At 64.3% G+C, this 9,939-nt stretch overlaps 1 protein-coding gene across 1 annotated transcript in view; it reads left to right on the forward strand.

Moving 5' to 3' along the window:
• The first annotated feature begins 2,288 nt into the window (after positions 1-2,288).
• The window catches only part of AATK (apoptosis associated tyrosine kinase), a 26,412-nt gene continuing 18,761 nt past the window's right edge, over positions 2,289-9,939 (forward strand). The window contains 1 exon segment of the mRNA XM_039715787.1: positions 2,289-2,436. Within this exon segment, the coding sequence (XP_039571721.1) occupies positions 2,352-2,436 (85 nt within the window). The 5' untranslated portion in view covers positions 2,289-2,351.

Here is a 9,939-nt window from a genome sequence, read left to right on the forward strand (position 1 = left end):
GCCATGACAGCTCAACCCTCCTGGCTGTGTCAATCGGGCCTCCATTCTCCTCCGGGTTTTTCCTTAGCCCCGACCTCAGGGCCTCCCTGAGGCTTTGGGCCTCCATTCTCCTCCGGGTTTTTCCTTTTGACAACCACGTTGGAAATCTGGTGGGGAGCAGGACAAGCGGCAGGGGACACAGGGCGGGTGGTGGGTTTGGGTGGCCATGACAGCTCAACCCTCCTGGCTGTGTCAAATGGGCCACGGGGGTGTCACCTGGGCACGGAGGGTGCTGGGGCATGGGGCTGCTGTGCTTGGTGTCCCAGCTGAGCTGGGGATTCCAGGTCTTCCCAAGGAGGGCAGGGTGGCATGCAGGGCTGGGCAGGCACACGCTCCCTTCTCATCCCACTCACCCATCCCTATGTCAGTGTCATCCCCAGTCCATCTCTGTCCTTGTCTTCTTTCCTATCTCATCCTCAATTCCATCCCCCTCAATCCTAATTCTCATCCCATCCTTTCTCATCCCATCCTCACCCTCATTTTCCTCCCCATCCCACCCTCTCCCAGACACAGGAGGGAAGAGACACTGAGCACTGGGACTGCCACCCCCAACACAACATGGGGTGATTTTATCCCCTCCCACTCACCGAAGCCCCCCTGCCTCTTCCCAGTGCCAGGAAGGCCTCAGCTCGTCCTTGTCCCCCCCACTCTGGGGCCAGCTGAGTGTGCTCGGGATGCTGGGGGCAGCTGGGCCCAGTGGGTGCCCGGTGTGGGTGGGTGGATACCTGGTGTGGGTGGGTGGGTGCCTGGTGAGGGCTCAGCACAGCTGCCCACCCCATCCCAGCTGGCTGTGGCTCAGCCAGTGCCAGCTCAGCCCCACAGGGAGCGAGGCTGGCCCTGAAAACCACCCTGGTGGCAAGTGGCCACCCAGTCCCACGGGACCATGGCTGGTCCAGAGGGCACCAATGGCACCAAAGCTCCGAAAGACTCCACGTGCTGCTGCACCAGGTGAATGTGACTGTACCAGGTTGGTGCCACCTGTGTTCAGCTGCTCTGAGGCCCAGGAAGGCTCACAAAGGGGTTCAGGGTGTCCCACATGTGGGGTCAAGGCCATTTGCACATCCAGAAAGGACCAGGGACCCAGTGTGGGAGGGACAATGAGAGCAATGGGGTGCCCATGAGCTGCACCCCAATGGGGGTCTCCAAAATGAGTGATGGGCATCAGCAGTCACCTGCTACCCTGGCAGAGGGGCTGGGGGTCCTGTGGCACAGAGCTGCTCCAGAGCAGAGAAATGCGGAGGCAGGGGAGAAGGGAGAAACTGGCTCCAACGTGTTTATTCTCCCAGCAGCCGGTAATTTTTCCAGGCCTGTATCTATTTGTGGCAACGTGACATGTGCAGCGTGGTGCTGTTCTGTGCAGGCTTGAAGGCTTGTAAAAAATTAATCGTGTACGCAAAATTTGGCTTTAAATATTCAGACTGGTGGTGGGGATGTGTGAGCCCCGTGCCCAGAGCTGAGCCCAGCAAGGGCTGGGACAAGGAGGTTCCCAGGAATGGGATGGGATAGGATGGGACAGGACTGTCCTGCCATGATCCTGAAGGAAAGTCCAGCCTGGTTCCCAGGTGGGCTCAGTGACCAGTGGTACCCGGAGCTTTGCCCGGGTCTGCCTGGGAGCTGCCAGGGGTGTGGGTGAAGCCATGACATGTTCCCTGCCAAGGAATTGGGACTGCTGGGTTTTGGAGCATCCCGTGTTTGGAGGGCACACTCCCATGTGCTGGGGCTGTAGCGTCGAGCAGACGAGGCCGAGCCATGGCCCCACATGGGGCAGCCCCCAGCCCAAGGGGGACCCCGCACCACGGGCCTGGCTGGGGCTGCTGGGGGCTCTGCTCCCCCTCGGGATGGGGCTGGGGGCTGCAGGGTGAAGCTGTGCTGGGCCACAGAGCAGAGATGGGGTGCGGGGTGTGTGTGAGGGGGCCTGGCGGGGGGCAGAGCTGCCCATCCCGTCCTTATTTCCCATTCCTGGTCACGGGACGCCGGCGGTGCCCGGGATGGGTCAGCGCCGGAGCAGCTCCTCACTTGGGGGGTGCCAGCCCCGCTCCCGGGGGTGACAGCCCCTGCGTGGTCCCGGCCCTGCTCGGGGGGTCCTGGGGCCGCTCCAGGGTGGCGGATGCCCCTCGGGGGTCCCGTCCCCGTCCGGGGGTCCCCCACGGCCCCCATCCATCCCGGCGGGACCGCGCGGGGGCGGCGGCGGCTCGTCCCGGGGGGGAGGACGCGGATCCCGGTGCGGTCCCGGGGCTGCGGCTCCGCCACCTGCCGCCCCCGCCCGGGCCAGCGGCAGCCGGCGGCCGTGGGGCTCCCGCCGCCGCCGCGCCATGGGCCGCTTCCCCGCCGCCGCCGCTGCCATGGCGGCCGCCTTCCTCAGCCCCAGCCTCGCCTTCAGCTCCCACTTCGACCCCGGTAAGTGCCGCAGCCCCGGGGCTGACGGACCCGCGCCCCCTCCCGCGCCCCGAGCCTCCCCCGGTGCTCCGCCGCGTGCCCGGCTCAGTCCCCCGGTGCACCGGGAGCGAGCATCCCCGCATCGCGCTGCACCGCGAGCAGAGCATCCCCTCGCCCTCACCACCGGGAATGTCACTGCACGCGCTCTGACAGCCGGACCCGACCCGCTGTGGCGGTGTGACATCCCGGGCTGGCGGGGGGACACCCCTGCGTGGTGCTGGAACAGCCCGGTGTGGCCGTGTGACATCCTGGTGTGGCCGGGGGACACCCCTGCGTGGTGCGGGGACATCCCGGTGCGGCGGGGGGACACCCCGGTGTGGCAGTGGGACATCCAGTGTGGCAGTGGGACACCCCGGTGTGGCAGTGGGACACCCCGGTGTAGCCGTGTGACACCCCGGTGTGGCGGGGGGACATCCTGGTGTGGCAGTAGGACACCCCGGTGTGGCGGGGGGACACCCCGGTGTGGCGGTGCGGTGGGATCGCTGCCGCAGCCGGGCGGCATTTTGTTCCGCGGGCTGGAGCGCGGAGGAATCCCGGGGCTGCGCTGCCTCTGAAGGCATCTCCGGGCTTGGAACGGAATAATAACAACAGGGAGGATGGTGATGGTGAGAGGGAGGAAGACAGAGCCGCGGCGGAGCCCCCGCCGCCCGGGAGGCGCGGCGGCCGGGGAGCCGGGGGCTGAGGGTGCCCGGTGGGGCTGGGGCAGCGGCGGGGCGCGCTGGGGTGCCGGGGCACGGCGGCGGCGTTTCGGGGCGCAGCCGTTATGTAAGCGCCGTGTTCCGGCCGCGGCGCAGCTGCAGGAAGATGCTGCAGCCGCGGAGCAGCGCGGGGCTGCCGACTGCGGTGCGGGTTTGGGGCTGCGGCCGCCGCAGCCGCCCCTCGCCGCCGCCCCCCGCAGCCGCCTCGTGTCCCTCCCGGTGCGGGGCCGGCACCGCGCGGGCACCGGGACCCGCGTGGGAGCGTCCGGCGGGCGCTCGGCTCCGGCCCTTTGTTTACCAGCCGGGATAACGCGCGTCGGCTCCGCCAGCCCAGCGGCTCTGCCGCGGCTCCCGCCGCTCCCGGCGCCTCCTCCGGCACCGCGAGGGCGGCGAAGCGGTGCCCGAGCCGGGCGCGGTGGTGCCGGAGGCTCCGGCTGTCGGTGCCGGGCTCCCGCATCCCTCTCCGCCGCCTTGCCGGTCCCTCCTTCCTCCGCCGCTCCCGCTCCCCCGGCTGCGCACGGTCGGAATCCGTGGGGGGATTTGGAAATGAGCCGCACCAGGACTCACCGAGCGGGGACTTTGTCCCCAGCCGCTCGTTATTTGCTTCTAAAATCTCGTTATTTACATCCGAAATGCGGCAGTGCCGGGACGGAGCCGTTTGCCCGGCTCAGCCCCTGAGCAGATTTTGCTCTGGTTTTTGGTGCGGCCCCGCTCCACGCGAATCCTGCCGGCCTGGGGGTTCTCGAGGCAGGTTTGGTTTCCAAAGCCTCCAGCCCTGTTTCCATCCCTGCCTGCGCTGTGCTGCCAGGCCCAGGGCTCGGCGCTGCCGTGCAGCTGCCACCCACCAGCACCGGAGAGGAATTAACGGGGGGAACAAACCAGAATCTGGATTTCACGGCTTTGTGGATTTGGTCCATGTGGCAGCATGGCAGCCTGTGCCAGCCTGGCTCCCTGGGGGTGGCTTGTGCCAGCCAGGAGCTGGGGGAAGCAGTTTGTAGGGCATGTTGGCATCTCAGCTGGGGCAGGACAGGAGAGGCCCCGGGGCTCTGGTGCTGCTGAGGGGAGCATCTCCTCCTGGCCCTGCATTCTTCCCTGGAAATGCATGGTTGGAAGCTGGGCCATTCCTGGTGGCACGGAACAGTGACAGCAGTGTCACTGGGGTGGAGGTGCCACAGGGATGTGCCAGTGCAGCTGCCCATCTTCTGGCTTCACTGCTGGATTGGGCTTGTCCCAGCATCTGTGTCAGGGATGTCAGTGCCAGCTCTGCCAGGGATTCCTTCCCTTCCAGGTGCTGGGGGCTCTGGGGGAGGGTCTCAGCCCCCCAGCCTCGTGGTTCCCATCTCTCTTCACCCGTTCCAAGGCCAGGCCTGGAGATGCTCCTGCCCAGGGCACTGGAGCCACCAGCGGGGCACGACCCAGCGCTGCCTGCCCCAGCGTGCCCCCCACACCTCCTGGGCTTCCAGGGAGAAATGGGTGCCCACTCCCTGCCCTGGGGAGTTGAGGAAAGGGGAGGGCAGGGGATCCCCCCAGCCCTGTGTTTCTGGGTCCCCCGGCACCTGCTGCCATCCAGTGCCCCAGTGACACTCAGTGACAGCAGCATGGCGAGTGTTGGTGCTCTGAGTCCTGTGCCTCTGGCTGCTCCTGGCACAAGGATGGGAAAGGACTTGGGGGACCGTGGTGGCAAAGGGGCCATAGCAGGCAGAAGGACCCTGGCAGCCCACACCAGGGCCAGGCACACTCTGGCACTTACCAGGCCATGCAGGGGGGAAGGTGCTGTTGGGACTGGACACAGCGAGGGGGTTTGGGGCAGGGCAGCAGGAGCTCCTCGCCCCAGTGACAGCAGCATGGCAAGTGTTGGTGCTCTGGGTCCCGTGCCTCTGGCTGCTCCTGGCACAAGGATGGGAAAGGACTTGGGGGACCGTGGTGGCAAAGGGGCCATAGCAGGCAGAAGGACCCTGGCAGCCCACACCAGGGCCAGGCACACTCTGGCACTTACCAGGCCATGCAGGGGGGAAGGTGCTGTTGGGACTGGACACAGCGAGGGGGTTTGGGGCAGGGCAGCAGGAGCTCCTCGGCTGGGAGGTGACAGTGGTGGCAGCACCGTGCCCGGTGTCCTGTCTGGCCACATGTTTCCCACTGGGGGATGGCACTCTGGGCTGGAGGGCAGCAGGAGCTGGGCACACCAGCAGGAGGGGACTCCCAGTGCCCACAGGGATGCTGGGGGCAGGCAGCGTGGGGTGGCATGTGGCAAGCCCCTTGTCCTGGCACGGGAATGAGATCGGCACAGCACAAAAGGGCAGCCAGGCCCCACCTGGCTCAGTGAGGGGACAGAGCCAGGATCCTCTTCCCCGAGGGTGCCACTTTGCACCCCCCTTCTCCTGTCCCTCCCTCCTGCCCCACGCACACGGGCGGGTGTGTTCTGGAATGCTGACACCGATCCCTGTCAAAGCCAATTAGCAGAAATTAATATGCCGGGGTTGAAAGGGCCCCGCGCTGCCGGGGGGAGCGGGGCTGTGACTCACGGGCTGCCTGCTGGGACACCCTGTGCCCGGGCAGCCCGTGGCTCTGCCCTCCCTGGCACTGCGTCCTCCCGGCCAGGGCAGGGCTCCGGTGCCCGCCTTGCCTGGGCACCCCGGTGACAGCAGACAGCAATGGCACTGCCAGCGTGGTGCCAGGTGGGGGCTAAGCCGAGGGGTCCCCACCCAGCAGGGGTCTGTGGTTGGTGTTCAGTGTCTGCAGTCAGGCAGCATCCCTGGTTTTGCCTCGGTGTGACGTCACCTCCTCAGCATCCCACTGCTGGGCTGGAAAATCCCAGGATTTGGGTCAGAGGGGCACTTGGGCTGCTCTGGGGCCATGGCTGAGCCTGCTGCCACCCTGTGCTGCTGCACTGCTCCGGCAAGTGAAGAGGGGCTGGGCCCACTGCCGGGGATGGTGGCACCGTGGGATGGGGGGATGCAGGGGTGGTGGCACAGAGGGATCCAGGGCTGGTGGCACAGAGGGATCCAGGGCTGGTGGCACAGTGGGATGCAGGGGTGGTGGGATGCAGGGCAGGGGTGGTGGCACCGTGGGATCCAGGGATGGTGGCACGGTGGCACGGTGGGATGCAGGGGCATTGGCACTGTGGGATCCAGGGATGGTGGCACGGTGGCACGGTGGGATGCAGGGGCATTGGCACTGTGGGATCCAGGGATGGTGGCACAGTGGGATGCAGGAGTGGTGGGATGCAGGGATAATGGCCCTGGCCATGCACTGCTGCCACTCCAGGGCTGGCCTTGGCTCCTGTGGCAAGTGGTCCCTCACATCCCTAGTGGGAATTTGCTCCCAGGGGTGAGCTGAGACAGAGGGACCCCACGGGGCCGTGTCACAGGGCTGGAGGGTGACAGGGCTGGCCCAGAGAGGAGCTGCTCTGTGCTGACTCAGCGTGCCCACTGGCAGGAAAATGAATCTCCTGGGGGCATTAATCCCCCTGACAGCCAGGGAAGCACCATCGGAGCAGGGCGCAGCCGCCTCAGCGCTGCCACTGCCATCGCTGCCATCAGCCAAGCTCCGAGAGCCGCCCAGCCCTGATGGCCGGGGACACTGAGGGGACACGGAGCATCCTGGGTGCTCCAGAGCTGGCACTGGGCTCATGGTGGAGCTCAGGACTGGCCAAGGGACAGTGAGTGTGTGGGGATTGCGGATTTGGGAGGGCTGAGCACTGGAGGAATGGGAATTTCCCAGGATTTGTCACAGAGCCACGGTCCCACAGCCCAGACTGTTGGGGGGATCCCATTTCCTACCCCTTCCCCTCTGCCAGCCATGCCCACGTCCTCCCTGCAGCCTGGTGCCAGCAGCGGGGTTAACGCCGTTTGTTTTAATTACTGGAGCGAAGGAAAATTCCAGTGTGGGCAAACGCAGTAAGTGGAACAGCACTGCCCTGGCTGGGCAGGGCATCCACCAGCTCCCAGGCTCCTGTCCCAGCTGTGCCAGGTGTCCTGCTGCCAGGCCACCATGCCAGCCACCATTTTCACCTTTCCAAAATAGGTCGTGTGCTGCTCACCGTGCCCTGCGCCCACCCTCAGCCATCCCTGTGGCAAAGGAGGGATTTTCCAGCCGCCCTGGTCTGTGTTCCCGTGCCTGCAGGTGATTTGGGCACCACGGACTGACCCAAGGGTGGACGTGGGGCAGGGAGGTGCCAGGCACTCCCAGCTCCGTGTCCTGAGCATCCTCGATGCCGAGCCCCGCTCGGGGCTGGGGCAGTGGGATCTGGGCCGTGCTGGGGGGCAGAGCCAGCCCCCGAGCCTGGGCTCCCTCCTGTGCCACGGGGCACCTCTCACCCCCCAGGGCCTCCCCCTGCTCGGGCCGTGCTCCGGAGCCAGAGCTGCTCGTTTCATAACGGGCTGAGCGTTTTGGATATAAATAGGGCGCCCTGCTCGCGCTGCTGCTCCCGCTGTTACGTAAAGGGCCCGGGCTCTGCGAGCCTCGGCTGGCCAGTGCCATGTGCCTGGCACTGCCCCCGGCCCATGGGGGGATGGATGCCCCCCGGACACCAAGGGATCCCTGCCATGGGGGGATGGATGGATGCCCCTGGACACCAAGGGATCCCTGCCGGGGGATGGATGGATGCCCCTGGACACTGAGGATCCCTGCCGGGGGATGGATGCCCCCGGACACCGAGGGCTCTCCCAGTCCCTCAGGACAGGGGTTTGCCTGGGCAGTGTGGGATGGGCTGCACAGCCCCCACTCAGCGCTCACTTGGAACAACAAGCACAAGAGCTCAGTTGAAATAATCAATTCGAGCTTGTTTTCCATGCTTTTTATAATATTCTCTTTTTTATTACAATATATTATTATAATACTAATAATTCTATAATCCAGAGAGACTATATAATTATATATAAAAATACAATATATGTAATTCCATGTATAATTCTATATATAATTCCATACGCAATTCTAATATCCTATATATAATAATAATATATTATTGCTATATATTATTATAATATAGAGTATTATTAGAATTACATTATAATAATTATATTATCATAATAATATTACTATTATTTTCTGTGGAAACAGAGGGAATTGTTGGCTCTTGGCTCTGCATCAGGGCGGGCTTTGATGGAGGAACTTGATTTTTTGTCCCTAATCAGGCTGACACGCGTGGTGTGTGCGCAGCAACGCCGGAGCCCGGCCTGTCCCTAGCACAGTCCTTGTTTTTATTTCGTTGCTTCAGAAAATGATGGATGATTTTCTGTTATTTTCCACCTATTTATTTTTTGCTGCTGTTTCAGCCCGAGATGGTAAAACCAGAATGAAAGGGCAGAATCAATCCTTTTGGTGAAATACGCCACGTTAAAAGATACAGAAGGAGAAGGGATTAGCCAGGCGTGCCTGGAATTCACAATTAACTGATCTATTAATCACCAGAGAGGCTGCTCGGATGGCTCTGGCTCTTCCTGGTGGGAAAAGGTCTCCAGCAATGGGGATAAAGGGTGCTGCTGCTCCTGCTTTAGGGGAGGGGATGCCTGGACCCTGCAGCAGCCCGCTGGAGCAGGCTCTGGGTACCACCGCGAGGGGTGCCAGGATCCTGAGCATCCCAGGGGAGGATGCTGTGGGCACCAGCTCCGTGCCAGGCACCGTGGATACTGCCAGCCCGACCCTGCTCCACGGCTGCTCTCATGCCAGGGGCTTCCAGGCTCAGGGCGCGGGCCAGGGTGGTTCCTGCTGGTGCCTCAGTTTCCCCCGGAGCTGCACGGTCCCCCCGTGCTCACAGCCCAAACGGCAGCGGGGTTTTGTGCGTGTGGCTGAGCAGAGCGTGTCCTGCGGGCTGTGAAATTGCTTCCCTGGAAGCTGCCCATGGGCACGGGGATTAACGGGATGCCAGGGAGAGTGGATGGGGCTGGGATGGCAGCGAGCAGCCCGTGGCCAGAGGGGCTGAGGGACGTGAGTGATTGATCCTGCCCAAATCCCATCCCAGCCCTGCCCGAGTCCTGCCCTGCTCCCTGCCCAAATCCCATCCCAGTCCTGCTCTGCTTCTGTCCAAATCCCATCCCAATCCTGCCCCAGTCCTGCTCTGCTTCTGTCCAAATCCCATCCCAGTCCTGCCTGAGTCCTGCCCGAGTCCTGCTCTGCTCCCTGTCCAAGTCCCATCCCAGTCCTGCCCTGCCCAAATCCCATCCCAGTCCTGCTCTGCTCCCTGCCCAAATCCCATCCCAGTCCTGCCCCAGTCCTGCCCTGCTCCCTGCCCAAATCCCATCCCAGTCCTGACCTGCTTCTGTCCAAATCCTGCCCCATTTCCTGCCCCAATCTTGTGTTGCTTCCTACCCACATCCTGCACTTCTCCCTGCCCAAATCCCATCCCAATCCTGCCCCAGTCCTGCCCTTCTCCCTGCCCAAATCCAACCTTTCCCAGCAGGATCTGGCATGTTTCCAGGCTGGAATCCGCGGTGGGCGGCGAGAGGGAAGGGGGGATGTATGGACCATGTTCCCAAGGTGCCAAAGCAGAGCATCCATCCCCTCCTGGATGACCCTGCGAGCCCTCCCAGGGCAGCTGGGAATCACCAGTGGGGAAACTGAGGCACGGGCTGTCCTGCGGTAGGTGCTGCAGCGAGGGGCGCGGTGGCAGCGGGCTCGGGGCGGGCCGTGCCCGTGCCCGGAGCCTGGGCAGCGCCTGTGCCCGGCCGGGAGCCCCGAGTGCCGCCGGCTCCGCGGGAGCCCCGGCTCGGCCCTTCCGCACACGTCAGCCGCCGCCGGCCGGGCGGGCTCCGCCGGGATCGCCGGG

The sequence above is a fragment of the Passer montanus genome, unplaced genomic scaffold (assembly GCF_014805655.1).
Source record: "Passer montanus isolate IOZ18808 unplaced genomic scaffold, ASM1480565v1 scaffold35, whole genome shotgun sequence".
NCBI lineage: Eukaryota > Metazoa > Chordata > Aves > Passeriformes > Passeridae > Passer > Passer montanus.